The 18655-nt window shown below is 37.7% G+C and overlaps 1 protein-coding gene across 6 annotated transcripts in view; it reads left to right on the top strand.

Moving 5' to 3' along the window:
* GUCA1C (guanylate cyclase activator 1C) overlaps positions 1–18655 on the top strand; it is a 76666-nt gene that overhangs the window by 53992 nt on the left and 4019 nt on the right. For all 6 annotated transcript variants that reach the window (XM_017808052.1, XM_017808053.1, XM_017808050.1 and 3 more), the window contains 2 exons: positions 14513–14662; positions 16995–17082. In XM_017808052.1, the coding sequence (XP_017663541.1) occupies positions 14513–14662; positions 16995–17082 (238 nt within the window). The remainder of the gene's footprint in view (positions 1–14512; positions 14663–16994; positions 17083–18655) is intronic.

The raw sequence follows: 18655 nt of genomic DNA, 5'->3' as shown, positions 1-18655 counted from the left end.
TTTCTCTGTAATAACATGGGTGCCCAAGAATCTATACCTAAAGATGCCCCTGCTCAGATGCACCATTATTACAGCAAATTTATGAGAGAATGTCCATCTGGGATGCTTAGTCTGCATGAATTCAAGAGACTTTTGGATATTCCAGGCACGGATCCACAGGTTGATCTATACATTAAACGAGTGTTTGACATCTTTGATCTGAACCACGTAAGCCTTATTTTCCTTATTTATTTTTTATCTCGTGCTATTGCTTTGTTTGTGAGTTGTAGCCTGCAGGGTCTTCTTTGTGCTCTGCTCCCAAAACTGCTATTGTGGTCAGGGTTGTCATTATGGTGTACTAGAGGTGAAGAAGTGGGACTGTGCTGTGAGGGCTTGGAATAGGAATTTTGTTGGTACTTTCCAGGGGCACTTAAAAAATGTCAAGAAACAATTCTGAAAATGAGATGTAATTTCCAGCTCACTGGTTGTTCTTCTATCCTTTACTTATCCTGTGCTTGTATATAAGCATATGAAAACATTGTTGTGCTCAAAGTTACTAGGTTCTTACAACAACGTTAGACAGAGGGGAAATATGGTCTGCACTTAACCGAAGATGAAGCGCAATGTAGATAAATGGATTTTCCCAAAGTACTATATTGAACCTGTGGCAGAGAGGAAAATGTAACTCAGATTAGGTGATTACATACAGTGTACAAGTTAGAAGACAAAACAGACTACTGAATGAAGAGGTCAAGTAGTTTCTCCAGGCTGTATTTCTAATTTAGCCTCCCTCCTACTGCAATAACTACCTGTGATTGCAATCAGCTCTCTGAAATGTAGCTGGCTCCATGACAGACAACATATATTTTCTTTAGCTGAAGACATGGTCATCTGGTACTTCCATGTAGCTAGCACCTTTCACTAGGTGTAGAAGACCTTAGTCTATGTGGCTGTGGAGGGAAAGAGCATTTGCTCATCTTTAGTTGCTGTGGCGGTGGCCAAACACATTTAACATAGGAACCATATGCTAATTGTTGCTTTTCTATCTGGTGTTACAGAGCTGTGTCGCCCTGCTCTGCAGGCAGTCATCACTCAGGTAGATCACTAGCCTGTGAGCATTTGTAAAGGTGTGTTAGGTTTTTAGAGGACCAACCTGGCTAGGGAAGGATGTCAGACAAACAAATCTAAAACCGGTTTATTCGAGACACAAAAAAAACCCCAGAAAGGAATAATTTGAGATGCAAGATTTAAATCCTGGGCTCACAACAGCTTTTTACAGAGCTTTACAGGTTTGTTATATTTTAATCTCTTCAGCACAATGATTATATTCCTGTTGCCATATAGTCTTTTTCTTTTTCTAGCATTGTTAACACTGCTCTGTTTTCTTAACTTTTTTTCCTTTATTACAGCAACTAATGACCACTATGTTTCAGGAGTACCTTTAGAAACAACCAGCATCGATCAAACACTTTTCAAGTACAGGGCTGTGACGGTTTTTATTTAATTAAGCTGGGAATAAATTGGCAAAGCCCAGCTTCTCAGGGCAAGAAAAAAGGAGTGGTTTATGCTGTTGATGAGGTAAACTACGATGATCTCTTTATTCCATGCACTCACTTTTTGTCCTATAATCTTTCTACAGCTTTTTCTTCTCCCTAGGGCTTTTGGCAAAAATGTAGACTTTGATCCTGAAAAATGCTTTTTAGTTACGTACAGTTGAAGAGTGGTCAATGGATGGCTGACTGGGAGTATCACACGGTGGGCTCTGAAATGGCAGCTATGATTGTACAAAGGGGACAATATTCTTCCTTGACATTATGTAGAACATTTAGGCACTGTGCAGTAATATACAGATGATAATCTTTCATCTCCAAGCCATAGAAGTTAATGGATGTAAGTGGTTGCAAGCACAACGCACAAATTCAGAAATAATTTGGACATTTGAGCTTTTGCTTACGTTCAGTTCCTTCAGTGCTATAACAACTTCTCCAGTAAGTAGATTAAAATTTTGTTTCCTTTGCTACTGTATTCTTGTCTGGTTTTTGCTTTCTAATAAAGGGGTCACTATTCCAGTGAGTGGCAAAGTACACAAAATTTCTTGATAGAAATTATTTCCTTCCTCTTAATAATACTCTTTATATAGAAGTTCTGTTAGACAGCTACCATAGTCACAGTCATAGAATATTCTGAACAAACTTGGACCTTCTCCCATGCTTCCTCCAGCTGACTTTTTGTAGATATATTAGCTGACCTTTTTCCTTTTCTAACCATGGTTTAATAGTGAGGGTTTACTGTTTAAAATTGTTATGACTTCTGTTGCTTAAGTTTATCATAAGAGCATACAGTTAACAGTTGATCTAAATCTAAAGAAACTCATAATGGAAAACTTGAGTCATTTAATGTGGTCTTCTACTCTCAGCATAAAAGATACTTTTCTCATGTAGGCTTCCGTTTCCTCAAAATAGGAATCTGCTCAGAAAGCTCTGCTACAGAGGGTTAGCCCTGAGATTAATCTACAATTCCTGTTATAGCAGCCTAATACCTCTTGAGTTAAGCTGGAGAGATCCATGCTTGGAGGTATTCCATCATAGAATAAAATGATAAAACACTCATGGAAATGTGCATAGACTTTCTCCTCTCTGTTTCATGTGTGCCCAGTTAAAAACTTCTAGCATGTAAGGTGTAGAATATTAACATGCATCGTGGGATGCCAATGGGACTGTGGCACAGGGAGGTAATTACAGTTGTGAATTGCATTTCACCTCCTCATTAGCCTTCCTGCTTCCAGCTGAAGCCTGTTACAGACATCCTTCTCCTTCTTAAGATTGTTATTTAAAAAGAAAACAACTTTCCAGTAGATTGAAAATAGTTAAAAAGGAATTATGGCAGCACGGTAAGTTTTTTTTGACAATTTATGATTGATTGAAAGACCAATCAAAACTTGCGTCACTCAGGTTGTCCAGATAAATACCAACAGGAATTCAGTTGCAAGACAAGCCTTATAATTCCCTGTATTTCTTCAGGTTGGAGATTTCCCCACTCATGGAAATTACTATGGCCAGTGGATGTATGACAGGGAAGGGTACGTCTTCACAGGGCAATTCAACGCCGTGCAGAGATTGAGGTCAGCTCTGGTCTTGGCAGCAGGCAGACCGTGTAAGCTCAGAGCATTGCACTAACCGACCATGCCAAAATGCTGCTGTGGTGGTATGGCTTCTTGGACTCAGCTCCTGTGCTTATATGTGTCAGAGCATAGGACTGTACAGGGAATCACACCTCTGGCTCAACAGAGTGCACTCGTTCAATGTACAAAGGCTATTTCCAGTCAGGGCCTGTTTCTATGGGAGGTTAGGGACAAAGGTAATGCCCTAAAAGCTTTCTTCTCAAGAGTGTACTAAATAAATGCTAACCATTTCTGGTGTGTCTCTTGTGCAGATCACCAGCAGATATGTAATTAAATGACCTTATACACCAAGTACACAGATGTCTTCAGTTTTTCGATATTTCTTAAAAACAAGGGCTATGTGTGAAGACTTTTCAGCCCTTATTTGACCTCTGTGGGATGTTTTGCTAATAATTAAACAAACGAACAAACAAACAAATATGCTAACAAAGTTTGAAAGTTGTTTTCTTCATCATTCTTAGCGGCACTGAAAAATAAAGATGCTGAATGTTCAGAACTGTAATTGCAAAGTTAACTTTCCTGGAGATTATCACAAGCAGTGCAGGAGGTGGCATTTCAGCAAAAGTTTTTATTGATGACTCCTACATTAATACTTGTAAGCATTATTTATATAATGACATTGGCAGTATAATAAATGGTAGGTTTATCTTCTGCCACAGCTTTCCAATGAAAACCTTCGAAAATAATATCTTTATTAAAATACAAGTCCATTCAAATTAATTTTCTAAAGGACCCTGTTTATTAGATTGTAAAAGAGTCCCTCTTTAGGGAAAAATTATCTCAGTCTTCTTCAACCTTAAACTGTTTGTAATATAAAAATGATAAGTCTGCAGGCACATACAAATAAATTTAATTCTTCCTACTTTTTTTATTACCTCTGCATCTCAGTTCACACACAGTGTCATGCAGTTCTGGTTCATGCATCCTACTGATGAATTTTAGAGGGGAAACAGCTATGTTTATCTAAAATACCTCAGTAGTTGCCAAGTATACTGATGTATATTTGGGTTTCTGTGAGAATATGTGTTTCAGAGTGATTATATCTGTCAAAATGAGGTTCCACTGATGTTAAAGGAGAAAACATATCTAGGAAAATAATGTCTGCTGTATCCATAATATAGTTGGAAGTGTTAGTTGATCTTAAGCAGAACTAAGGAAAAATTCTATAGTCAGCACTGCTACTATTTAACACTTATTCTAAAATACCTTCTTTCTTTAAAACAGAAACCCAGATCATTGCCATTCACTCTCACTGGCTTGCAGATAGGTTTTGCCACTACTAAAAATAAAAACTGAATACTGTGATAATTGATTGATTGTGTTCTTATGACCTGTGAAGGACAAAATTTGCATAGCCCTTTAACGTGAAGATACCTACTGAAAATGGGATGTGCTATTGTAGTTCTCTTACTGCTTCTTTTCTCATTAATTGAAACTACTTACAGGAATATCTGTCAGTTGCTTTGTAAGAAAATCGGATTTTAAAAGGTAGGATTACGGTGAAGAGCAAAGAAGATTAATAGGTATGTGGCACTGAAGGAAAATTATGCAAGTTCAAGGATTTTCTGTAATATTTATAAAACATTGGACAGACTACAAGCACTATTTTTTTCTACACTTCGTATGCAGAGATAAAGTTGCTAGATGCACAAAAATGGACACTCCCCAGCAGTTTTAGAAATCTTTAGATAAGGCACCAGTTGATGTCAATCTTTAATCATTTTTCTAGCTTGTGCTTTTCATTTAAAATTTAAAGTAGTTCTCTGATAAAATAGAGTTCATCTGACATAATTATGCAGATTAGAATGATAAAAAACATTTTAAAAGGAATCAATTTTAAAATATAAAGTTTAAAGGGCTGTTTGATGTAGAACAGATAATAAGGAAAGCAAAAATGTGTCACTTCAATAGATCTTCGTTGTGTGTCAAAATGACTATATTGCAATGTAAACTAAATCTCAGGCTATCTTTTTTTTCCTGAAGAATAATTGTTTCCCTTCACTCCATGTACTTTGCACAATCCTGACAAGTGTTGGGAGGTAGACTACCTTTCCTTTTTTTTTTTGTTCTAGCTTCTTCCCCACTGTCCTGCTGTGTCTTTATAGTTTAGATTTTCAGGTAGACTTTTCATCACCTGATTTTGTGTTCTGTATATAAATAGAGGTTATCTTTGGTTATAGGGGCATGAATGTGATTGGCCAAGTGCATCTTCTTTGGTATTGTAGTAGAAGGACGTGAGAGTCATTTGGCCATGAAATTCTCTGTGAAAGCAGTGGCTGCACCTCATATTCCATGAAAAGCATGCAAATGTTCACAGAAAGATGTGATATTTCTCGGAGGTGTTTTGTCCATTATTGTAACTTATTCTTCATTTCACTTTCAATTGTTTTCTCCCTCCACTTTTTCCCTCTTCTTAAGAATTGTGAGAGACAGAAGAATACTATTTTCATCTATATGAGGCAATTGGTCTAGAGATTCTAGTGAAGACTTTATTTTGTTAAAGATTGACGTGGCCCAACTTCGCAAGAGTAAGCTGGTACTACGTGTTAGCTGCCTTCCACATATTCACAGAAGGTAGGAAGAGCCCTTAAAGGATGAAATAAAATGAGTGCTGGTGAGCAGTGCTTCAGAAACTACTTAGAGTCTAAATCTTAAGTGTTTCCACCTCTTGTGGGATTAACTATAATGGCTCAGGACCTCTTTGATAACTCTCCTTTGCTAGAAAATATTATCTTCAGTTGGACTTTCTTTCTCAGATTGTCTTGCTCTGATGTGTCCTCAGAACCAGGAATAGTTGCTTTGATATGAATTTTCAGGCTGCCTAAGGAACTGCTTAGCCTGTTGGCTGCATCCTTATATGTTTGCAGACATAACCAAAGCTGATACAATAAAATCAGGTGAAATAGTTAATAGTTATGCAAAGCAGGAAGAATAAGGATGATAATCAGAGAAATATTTTCCAAACTTTCCTGAACAGCTTTCCTCTTTTGTATCCTAAGTCACTGAATAGTGGTGCAAACATAAGTTCAGCAACACCCATAACGTTAGGGAAGTTTTCAGTCTGAAATGACTCCCTGGGCACTTTTCTTAGCTTTCTGTAACCAGCCAGTTTAACCAAGGCAATAACATTGCAGCAGCAGCATCTGCATTACACACTACACTGTGGAGCCAAGAGCCACATGAGCTGATCTTGTGTCAAGGCAGGCTATGTTTTACATTATTCCTTTTCCACAGTTCTTGTGTTGGCCCAGCACATGTAGCGCTACCACTTTGCCCAGAGCTGTCTAACTCTCGCTTTTTCTTACTTTGAAGCCTTTTTCACTCTCATAATTGCCTCCAATAACTCCTCACAACAAGAAATGCTTAAAAAATTTATTATCATGACAGTCACAGCAATAAAAAACTGTGTCAAAAAATTAATCAGCTTCTAAACCAAGGGTTAGAAGAAAATAAGAATCTAGAGATGTCTTAGCCAGAAAGAATTCTTCTGTCAGAAGTAACAAAAACAGTTCTTACTTCCTGAAATATTTGGACATTATGAAGGTGACATGTACAAATCCTTTTCCCATTAGTTTAAGGCACAATCCAACAAAAGCAACAAAAACAACAAAGCCAAATCATTTGTTTCTCTTTAATCTGGAGTAATGTTGCATAAAATTATTTCAAATGTAAAGTAACTAGCCTGATTACTGTAAATGAGGAGGTTAAATTGTGCTTTGCTGTGTGCAAGGCAGTGTAGTTATATAATTTTTCTCAGCATGCTTAAGTGTCTTTGAAAGGTGCAGTACCCTTTTTAAAAATTCTATGCAATAAGGACTATGTTCTATGAATATTTCACCTGGTTCCATGAAGCACTATTTATTTATAGACTGGTCTTAGGAATGTCTTTTTTCTCCTTCTGAACCACCTCCCACACTTTTTATGTTCAATTTTATATATTGATTCTGTTACTTTGTAAGGACATTCCACAATTATTGGTGCAATTTCTTAATCCTAATTTTGTTTCCTAGTGGTTTGGCACAGGACTCACTGCTCTGATAGCACAAACTTATGCCGTAATAATGTGTAATTACCAGCTAAAAGCCTACATTATCATTAAAATCATCATTTGCTTAATTTAAGTACAGTTGAATTCTTGACTATAGGATTTGACATTATGTGTTCTGAGTTATGATATAAAAGTTTTGGACCAGAGGTAAAAAATGCCTAATAGTGCCACAGCACCATCAAGCATAGAAGGCCAATTCTATGGGACATTAAAGTGATATCTGTCTCAGATTTCCACTACAGCATTGCACAATTTAGTGGCTTTTTCTTTTTTTTTTTTTTTTTTTTGCCTTTCAAAAAGATAATCTGAATTTTGAAGACATTTTTCTCTTTAAAAATCATAATTTCAAAATATTCAAACAGACAAGTCCTATTAGGTAATATTCCGATTGCAGTTTCCTTGCATCACACAGCCTTGACACGTAGCTGGATTGGATTAGGTTATGAGGTGGAGCAGCCCTACTCACAGTGCACACCATGGAGTGTCCCCACCCCACTGAACAGCCTCTTCCTTGCCATCTTTGCACAGCGTGCCCAGGCTCACTGCTTTTGCCACAGAGATTTGCTACACTTGGGCAGAGGGTCCATCCCACTGTAGAGGATGCCTGGGCCAAAGGCATGGTTTGTGCATAGGGCAAGGCTTAAGCTCTGCCAGGGGAGGTTTAGGTTGGATATTAGGAAGAAATTCTTTGCAGGGAGGGTAATCAGGCATTGGAATGGGCTGCTCAGGGAAGTGGTGGATTCTCCATCCCTGGAGGTTTTTAAGATGAGACTGGATGTGGCACTTAGTGCCATGGTCTGGTAACCATGGTGGTAGTGGATCAAGGGTTGGACTTGGTGATCTTGGAGGTCCTTTCCAACCCGGCTGATTCTATGATACTCCGTCCACCCATGCTTTGGCAGGTGGCTGTTGGAGGTCTCCTTTCACAGCAGGACACAGCACCTGAGATCTGCAGGTTAAGGAAGCCCAGCCCGCAGGTCCCATATGAAGCTGTAATGCTCGACCATGTTGCACAAGAGACCTAGAGAAAATGAATTGTTGCCAAAAAGTACTGACAGTGAAAATCCAGCACCTAGAGGTTTAGTCAAGTGATTCTTTGGCTTTATGTTTTTTTCTTTAACATGGATTAAATATGTATCACATGTATTTTTACTGAATGTCCTCCAGAAACAAATGTAGCAAAACTCAATGTTAGTCAGTATAGAAAGGGAGGAATGTGAAAGAATGATGAATTTCAATTTTATTTAAAAGTAAACTTAATTATCTACACAATCTCCTATTGAGCTGTGCTGCATCTGTTCCTATACTCCCTGACTGTTTTTAAAACAAAAGAAAGGTTTTAGAGTTGTTTCCTCCACAGTTACCCAGGGACAAAAATTATTCATCAAACTGAAGCAACTACACTTTTCTAACAAACATGTTTCTTTGAAAATTTAATTTAAGTGTAAGCAAATTAGCTTGTACTCTGCAGTTTTCACTGAGCTTAAAAAGCATTTGGAGCGCATTACTACCATTACCAGCTAACACTGTAATTTTGTCACTGTAATTTTGTGAATAGGCAATGAAGATTAACTTTGTACAATTAATCATAATTGCTTTTAAATATTACATGTTAAATTATGATGTATATAAAGGGGAAAGCAATTTTAATATGAAAAATTCAGGAATCTGCTTCTTTTATTTAAAGACATTTTAAGCATTTTTTAAAAGCACAACTATCTTTTTTTTCTATTACTTTCCTTATTAATTAAGAATAGAGCAGTAAGAGGTTTACATTTTCTTCTTTTTCCCCTTTATCATTTAAGTATTTATTTAAAACATAAAAAGTATGCAAACATGACTCACACATTTGTTGCTGACAATGTTGCTGGTGAGCAACACTTTAAAATTCTTCTTGCAGAAAAAATGCAGCAGAAATTGAATGTGGTGTTTTAACTAACATTTTACTTCACTGAAGTCCTTTATCTGATAATACCAAGCAGTTTAGGCAATGAAAGTAAATGTGTGTAACTTTTAGGAGTCTTTTTGCATACATCCCTTGAGATTCTAACAGCATTATATAAATGCATCTGACATACTCTGCCAAATAGAGCATCTTTGCTGCTAAAAGATGTGTATGTGTTCAATGTCCTTTTCCTGGAAGTTTGTCCTGTTACATTTTTGGGTTTGTCAAACAAGAAAAATTTGCTTGAATTCTCAGCAAGAAATTTGCTGGAAAATGTGTTACCGTGGTTATATTTTTTGTGGGTTTTTTTCTCTTTTGCCTACTGCTTTGTTTTAAGTTGGGAAAGATGCTCCTAAAAGCACAGGGAGAAGCTCAAAATTAGAAAGCTGAACACCACCATCCAGGAGAGAATGGGAAAGGGCTAGGTCTTTCCAGTACAGCCTTCTCGGGCACTACTGTGCCATGATGCAGGCGGAGCAGAGGCCACAGCCCAATGCCTTGGTGACTTCCCTGTCTCTCTGCTTCTCCAGTAATCTGGAAAGAAAATTCTGCTTGATGGCAGGGAGTTGAGGGGTAGTGGTTAATTTTAAAGAAAGAAAACTGTCATCTTAACGTTTAGGATTTCACCAGGTTTTACCAGGGGAGTGTACAAGCCAGGACACGTAGCTGGCTCTGCATTTCCAACTCCTCTGACACAAAGGTCCAGGTAATTTCCAGGTCGCCAGACCTTGCAGGTTCTCTTCATCTGGGCAAAGCAGAACCTTGTGTAACAGTCTGGGCAATACAACCTCATCTCTTTACGTAACTGTTGATGTGCAATGATTACAAAACCGCTTAACAAGTCTGCAGCTCCCAATTCCCTGCTTTGTTCTTCATCCCTCTCTAATAGTCTTTGCTTGCTGAGGTCTCTCCCGCCCCATGACAAATGCCAGCTTTGTTTACTTACAAAACTGGTGATTCTGGCCATAGCCTGTAGGATATCTGGAGCTCTGTCTAAGCCCCAGACTCCAATATCAGACCCTAGGGATGTGTCAAAGTAACAGAGGTACAAGTAGCTCTGTATTTCTTCAATAATGTGTATGCAAACTTTGAGGAACAGCTGAAAGTATTAAGAAGGAAAAACAAAGCAAGGATGGTTGGACTCAATGATCTGGGAGGCCTTTTCCAACCAAAATGATTCTATGAAATGAGGGAAGATAGTGGAGTGAAATGAATCCTCCTTTAGATTTCTGAGGGCAGAGAAAGCAGTGTTATATTTGAAATCGGGTGCAGAGAGAAAAAGAGAAGCACATAGGATTAGCTATAAATTTCACAGTTATTCTGAGCTGTTGATCTATGCCTCCTCCCTCTGTCTTAAGAGGTTTAAGTAGTATTCTGAAAGACAGGGGGTGGGAAAGGAAGGTAGCTTAATGACCTAAGCCCTAGGTTTGAAATACCTGGATCATCTATATCTGTGCACTTATTAATCCCGATAAACCATTTGAGCTATTCTCCTGGTCTCAGGTTGAGTTTAGAGATTTTTCAGGAACAAATTTTGGAAAAAAGGCACTGCTTATTTTGTATAGACTCTTGTTGGAGTCCTCCAAGTAAGACGATGAGGTCACTCACCAGAGGGTTTTGCAGGGACAGAAACTGTCCCTTTCCACATGTGTAGCCACCATGTGTGGCGGGACAGGGCTGACTATCCCTGTAGCATTGTCACTGTCAGGAAGTCAGTCAGGTAAGAGCTAGGCAGCCAAAACACCAAGTTCGGATCACTCTGGCGCAAGCTTTCATAACCATGCTGTTTCATATCAGCTACGTATTCATAGCTGACAAGTCAATTATTTCTAATCTCTATAGTTCATAGTCATAGTCATAAGAGTTTTTTAAGGATCTGTGAAGATTAGCAATGCTATTCTGGGAATGGAAGGGTAATGCCCTCCTACAGATCCAGGGCTGGGGTATTAATGGCCATCATGTAACACGACGATGTCTCATGGTCTGGCTTTGTCCTCAGAGGACACACCACTCTGTCCTCACCCAATAATGGTGAACAGCCGCCAGCAACAGCATGTAGACTGACATTCCAAAGCAAAAACCTCTCATAAAATGATAAAATTAAATTTCTTTCTCCTCAGGAGATCCAGTAACTAATGAAAAACTGAAATAGGCCCTGGACCCCAGGCAGCAGCAGTCAGAGCCAGTGGTGCCCTCAGAGTCCTGAGGACCAATTTCACATCATCAGTAAACTTTCCTGTCATTTTTGGAGCCTCCCTTTGTCTTTGTTGTGTGAATCAAACTGTTCCAAGTGGCTTAAAAAAATCACTCATCAGCGAAAGCAAAACAAGTTACAAAAGCGCAGTATCAAAGAGCACAAACACATGCTTACTATTTGTTTTATTATTTTTACAGTAGCCCTTTCCTTGTGAATTAATGACCTCCTAATGAGGTCTTTACTAATGAGATACTTTACTGTGCATGCTGCACATAGTGATGTTTTACAGAGCCCAGAGATACATAAGGACCTACCTGGATACTTGTATTTTGAATGATTATAGAGCAGCAGATAGGTAAATCAGCACAGCAGTATTCTTTTAATAACATCATAACACATTTATTGCATTATTTGTTGTACTCACAGAACCACAGGATGATCTTCATAGGTTACTGTTATGATTTTTTCATTATTTAATAAGCTATTTTGAGATGTTACTGTAAAAAGTACAGTATTTATCTGAGAAAACTCTGTATATGTGCAAGAAGATCGCTATTCTTTTGCATCACATAAATGTTTCCTTTTCTACCTACAGTGTATGTTTTTTAGTGTAGAAAGGAAAACCAGTACATTTCTCATCAATGTTTTTATGCAATGCTTCTGGTTCCACATCATGTAGACAATCATTCCTACCTTCTCAGTATTTCTATTCCTGGTGGACTGACTGCTGCTTAACATGTTGCCGGTGGTCTTTGCACAACTACAAAATGTGACTGGGGCTTTTTTGGCAACTACCATTTCTCTCAGGTGTTTTTCAGAGGTGAGAGTTTTTTGGCCTTGCCCTTCAGTCCCTTCTTGTTTGGGACAGGCCATATGATCCACCAGATCAGAATTACATGCCCAAACACATTAAGCCGATTCTTACATTGTCCAAATTTCTGATGTTTTGACAGACAACAGTAGTGACACCAAGATGTAGAAAGAAGGCAAACAAAATAATATTTTCAAAAAACCCAGGTGAAATGTAAGGGAGAAAGAACAAAATTAATCTAGTCTCAGACATTCAGCAATCCTAAAATTAATCTGTAGTTTCAATAAGCAGTATGAAATGCAATAAAAAAGCAGCAATGTGAAATGCATCTAACCATATTCTTAATAGATACATCAAATCAGATGATGGAAATGTAATCAGCAAATTACATTTTGTCCTCCAGCAAAATACTTTATGAGATCCTTCTTGAAATAATACTTGCAAAAATTGAAATTCAAACCGGTCTGCCAAAAAGAAGCATAAAGTTTGTGGTGCATGATATGTCATGTTTGGTAAAGCATCTGCTTTTAATACTAGGCCTAATTTTGTTTGAAAATTACATGCAGTTACTGTCAAATTTCATTTAATCCCAAACAGTGGTTGAATGGTGTCTTTGCCTTTGCTGTGTTTGCTGTGATTGCTATTAGCGTAAAACCAGCAACCACAACAGAACCTGCAGAGAGTCTGTGAAGCAACAGTCAGTCTGCACAAGTTATGCACACAGCATTTCTGCATGTACACTGAATCCAGTGTGTTTGAATACATTAGATTTATCTCTGAGGTGCCACTCTGCCAACAGCCTTGCACAGAAATCAAAACAAGTACTACAAGGTGCTGCTCGGAGCTCTGACGCAGATCAGCATCATGTGGTCACAACTCTGAGGAATCTAAAAAGAGAATGAAGAAGAGAAAAAAGAGGATGTACCCATATTTAAAAAATTTATTCAGCCTTTGAGAACTCACATTCACTAGGCAGATAGATGTGTGGGGACAGGTTTATATTTGTTTTGGTTTGTTCTCAACTGAAGGTAGACAGCAGAGCTCTCAGTCTCAGTATCTTTCAGTCCTTGTAAATTCCTGCTTGTTGACATTTTTTGCATGCTTTTGTGTTTCGTTCGTTCCTTGTCACCAGAATATACTGATAGTGCCTGGAGATCTTCAAAAGACATGTCAGATGTGGCATTTAGGGACACAGCTTAGTGATGGATTTGGAAGTGCTGAGTTAACTGTTGGACCTGATGATCTTAAGGGTCTTTTCCAACCTCAGTGAGTCTAGGATTCTCATTATGGCAGTAAGTCACACTGCAACCTTACAGGACTTCTCTGCCTTCAGACTGAGGATACATTAATGCCTGGTGATTGCAAAACCTCAACTGGCAAGATGTGTGTTGATATATGACAATAAAAATAAGCAACATGCTAAACCTACTAGACACTCATCCAACCTTCTCTTTTCAGTCAGAGGCCCTCTGAAACTGATTACTGTCTTTCCAAGGTTTTCCAAGCAATTGGATTCTGACCAACATAAAGATCACAAGACTAAATTTGCCAGCTGTTAATTCCTTTATATGCACATGGAAAACAGTTGGAGCAAGTACTATCCAAATTCAGCAACTGTTTCTTCCATCCTAACCACATTTTTACAGAAACAGAAGAACCTGATTATAGAGGCCTGTCCTTGACAGCTTCAGAGAAGGAGTCAGAATTAAATCAACCTGAAATGCTCTTTACCTATGAATATCCCCAATCCTCAATATTTAGAGCCTAGTTTATGATTTGAAGGCTTTATATCCCATGCAAAATGTATTCATCTGAGAGACCTGATGTTTATATGGATAAACCACAGTACCTGGGGTTCATGCCAGATTATTATTATTACATGATCTCTCAGATGAAAAACACCTGGGACAGCTCTGTTGTGCTGGAAAGCATACGTAGTTCTGCAGTATGGATGTAAACAACTCTGCTGTAGATACTTCATTAGTACCAAACCAGGTATCCCAGACTCCTCTTTTTCCCATGTTGCAGTTTCCCACAAAACCGTTTTTTTTCTTTTCTTCTCAAAACCTGTCAATAACAATTGCTCAGAACAGATTTACCCCTTGCCTACACTGCCCCCAGCTTTTAGGGGAGAACAAAACTGTCTTTGCTAACACCTCTTCCTATAGATCTTCCACTTGAGTGTATCCTTTTTTAATACCACAGGAGATTTCTATCTTAAGGTGCTTTGTAAATCGATGTGTATTGTAGTGAATTTGATGACCTGTTTCTGTGCAATTGCCAGAATGAACTGAAAACCAGCATTATTAAATAGGTGTTTGGTTTTTTTTTTCTCTCTCTCTCTCTCTTAGGATGGATTTATAGACTTCTTGGAGTTCATAGCTGCAATAAATTTGGTTATACGAGGGAAAATTGACCAAAAATTGAAATGGTATTTCAAGCTATACGATGCTGATGGAAACGGATGTATTGACAAAAAAGAACTACTAAGCATATTCTCGGTAAGCAAGTTATGACCAATAGCAAGAACATTTGACATAGTGCATTGCCCCTGAAACAGTGGTTCCTCATGTCCTGTAAATGGATTGTCTGTACTTTACCTAATGTTTTACAGTTCTAAAACCAGAATTTACAGTGGCTAGTGACACTCCTGCCATTAGTTTCTTCCCTATTGAGCATATCTAAATAGTATTTTACTCTAAGCAATAGTTCTACAGATAAAATACTTAAAGTGAAAAACTGTAGAAACACTAGAGGCATTACTGTGATAAACTATACTATAAGGCAGGGTAGAACTGTAGCAGCATAATGAATAAAACAGATGGTTACAAGTGTATGTGCCAGTCCATTGTGGAAAACTGACTTCTCAAAGTGAGTTCGCTGCAAGAAAAATGTCAACAAAATATTGCAATATTTTAATTGTTTGAAAGGCCTTTAGATTTGTGTACTACAACTGCCATTACCCCTATTTTAAAACTTAATCAGGGAAATATTATTTTACTATTAAATCACATAGTGACAGTGGGATAAAAATATTGTCAAAATGTTGCAGAAAATGGGTCCACTTCAAACACACAAAAGCAAAGCAGTGCAACTCTTTCTTTAAAATTATTTCTGTATTTTTCACTTGCTCTAGTGAAATAATATTTTGAACTGCAGTAGCTGCTTTCATCCAAAAGGTATGTTAGGGTTCCTTGCAAATATGTATGGCTTAATACTGCTCCCTAAATGTACAGGACTCATTACAGATCAAAGTAACAACATAAACAAGGAAAGTACTTTTCCTGGAATTACGATAAATGTCAGTAAAAAAGGCCTTGTCCAAAAAGATATGTCATATCTGAGACATTAATTTAGAATCACAGAACTCCTATTAAAACTGTCTCCACAGCTATGCAAACTTTGAACCAACAAATCATTATCAAAACTCCTTCCAGATAACCATGCACCCTTTCAATGCCCAGTTATTTTGTTTTACTATTTTAGGTGACAGTGGTAGACAGTGACTCAGATACTTCAGGAACCACTGCTTTACTCTTAGCACTACAATAAATTTAACTGTGGCAGAAGTACAACTTTATTCTGAAGACTGTAGCAGAGTCAGACATATAAAACACCAAAAGTATCTAAAGTATGAATTAGTAATACAAATAAGTTTATGTACCCATTTTTGCAAAAATTCTCGTTTCCTTTTGAAATGACAGGAATTTTGGGCACTTTAGGGGTTGGCATTTTTATGGTCTCATTTGATGTATTAAGGTTACTGCTTTTAAAAAAGCTGTAAAGTAAAATAAAGACAGTGACAGTCAAGAATTTCACATCAGTGCTGAATAAGTTTAACTTACATTTTATTTAAATACAATGATTTCTAATATAATATCAGAAATACCAAAAGAAACAACTGGCGCATATAGTGAATTTTCTTACACAACACAGTTCACCTCAAGATAATTCAAGTGTAGAAAAACAAATTCTACAGTATGCCCATTATAGAACATATATGCATGTTTATATATGCACATATTTTCCCAGTCAATTACTAATTGGGATATTGAGTTTGAATCTAACTCTGTAAACACATCCTTGTTGCATCTGAACCACTGGATGTTAACGTGGAGGCTCCTATTTTATTAACCCGAATGATCACCACAGTGTAAAAATTACCATCTCAGTGAATGGGATACAATTTTTCAAAAACATTCACTTATACCTTTACTCCAAATACTGAGTCCTTTTCCTACAGAAAAACAAACAAAAGAAAAAAAACCACAAAAGAAAACAAACAAACAAAAAACCAACAGCAACCAAAAAACAAACTAGAGGGGATACTTTTGGTTTTCTTAACTTCTTTGGAGGTCAAGTACATTCTGCCAACTTCCAGGACTGCTGGTCTGACTTTGTTTGTGATTACTAAGTTAAACATGTCTTAATAGAAAAATAACTTAGGTTTTCTCTGCATGTGCTTTCAGCTGTGAAAAACAGTACTGTATTTAAATCACATAGACCATAGGGCACTCTGAAGACACAGAACTCTCTAGGGCCAGTTAAAAATGCTGGTGTGGAATCTAAAGTGTATTACAGAGCAGAGGTGCCACGTGGTTCTTCAGACTTTCAGAGATATGTAAATTAGTCTGCAATCTTCAGGCTGTGTTATGTTAATTAAATTGCAGTCCTCATTACTGAAGATTTACTTGAAATAGCTATTTATTTAGCGATTTTTGAAAGGGTCTGGGAACTAAAGAGTTGCGTTGCAATTACTGGTGCTGCCAGTGTATCGTTTTTGCAACTTGATGGAAAAAACTCTGAAAGAATTGTCTGTGTTTCTGCCCTCAGGCTATCCAGGCTATAAATGGCTACACCAACATGAGTGCTGAAGAGTTCACAAACATGGTATTTCAGAAGATAGATGTGAACAATGATGGTAAGAATCTAGGTTTTGTTGGCACTGGCAGGGACTTTCCTCTGGAAGAGAGGGAGTTGCACACACTACTGAAGAACTGACTGTTTTAGATTAACTGAAAGCCAAAACTCTTTTTTACCCATATTATTTCAGCTTTACAGTGAAGTGTAAATCAGTGACATAGGAATTACATGCAGTAGGTGCTAAAGTACAGAGGTCTTGCACTGTTCACCAAAAATGCCAGTTCTCTGGTTGCACAGCAAAATGAAAGTGTGATTGAGGGGTTTTTTTAGTGTATTTGCATTGGCTTAATCTATCTAAAATCATTTAAAAAATACATATAAGATGCATGGTTGTATATGCTCTAGCATGTTCTAAGGATTGGACAGCATATTGGATGTCCCTTGAAGGCTGACTGTTAACACATGCTAAAACACATGCTACTGTTTTTTTCCTCAAGATAGCTAGATTAAGCCAATTGGACTTGCATTTGTAAACTAAGACTTCAGTTCACTGCTTCAGAGTTGTTTCTAACAGAAAACTTCTCACATGTGAATATCTCCCCTCAAACTTCTAATCATGAAGATCCTCCTTCCACTGACAATTACATTTTACATCAATTGCTGCAGTCACTGACAAACTAGGAATATTAGGAAAGCATTACAGAACAAAGTGAAGTCACAGACAGGAATTTTGGGCATTTTGGGGGGGTATTTCTATGGTCTTATTTGGTGTATTAACGTTACTTTTTTAAAAAGCTGTTTACAATATACAGAGTATAAACAGTGATCTTGTGGTACATATGGAGGATGCACTAGCAGACAATTTTTTTCCCCCATCTTCTTAGTCCATTCTTTGGGTGAAGACAAAAGGACTCCAAATAACACAGTCAGGATCTAGCATCTAAACCCAAATTCTATGATTATTCCCCAATTTGACCAGATATTTACTGCAAGTAACAATTGTATCTGAGCTAAAACATCAGCTGGAAAAATAATTTTGTGTCATACATTTTAGCAAGGAAAAGCCAGAACATGATTTATTTAGAATTATCTTCATAATAATTCCCTTTCAAACTGTTTTCCATAGTTTGTTAGTGTTTTAATTGCTGCAAAGCAACAGGACTAGCTCCACCTGAGGAACGGGCCGAGTTTTACCAAGTTTAGCTTCAACTATGCTGCCTCTCTGTAGCTTCTTATTAAAGAAGCGTGCAAACAGACAAATAAGTTGCAGTGTCCTTCCTTACATGAAACAACAATAAATAATCCCATGGTTGTAAAGAACAATTCTTAAAACAGACCTCCTGTTGGTTTTGCAATTTATTTTCATTAGCTCGAGGAAATCTGAGGCCCATCACGGCAGCAGCGAGCCTGGGCCTGCCGGTGTAGCCACATCTCACTGGCAACTGCAGTGCGGTTTGTGCTCTTGTGCGCTGCTGTTGGTGCTTGGAAATGTGCAGCCTGGGAACAGAAGGAAGGAATTCAAGACCAGTTGACCTGAATAAACATGAAAATGATGCCACATGTCCATGTGATGAGTCCAGGAACCCCATCCACACAAAGACCTCAGTGAGAGGCAACACAGAGGGAAGGGG

This window comes from Lepidothrix coronata, unplaced genomic scaffold (genome assembly GCF_001604755.1).
Source record: "Lepidothrix coronata isolate B3197 unplaced genomic scaffold, Lepidothrix_coronata-1.0 Scaffold21, whole genome shotgun sequence".
In the NCBI taxonomy this organism is placed as follows: domain Eukaryota; kingdom Metazoa; phylum Chordata; class Aves; order Passeriformes; family Pipridae; genus Lepidothrix; species Lepidothrix coronata.
This window is presented reverse-complemented; position numbering and strand designations above follow the sequence as displayed.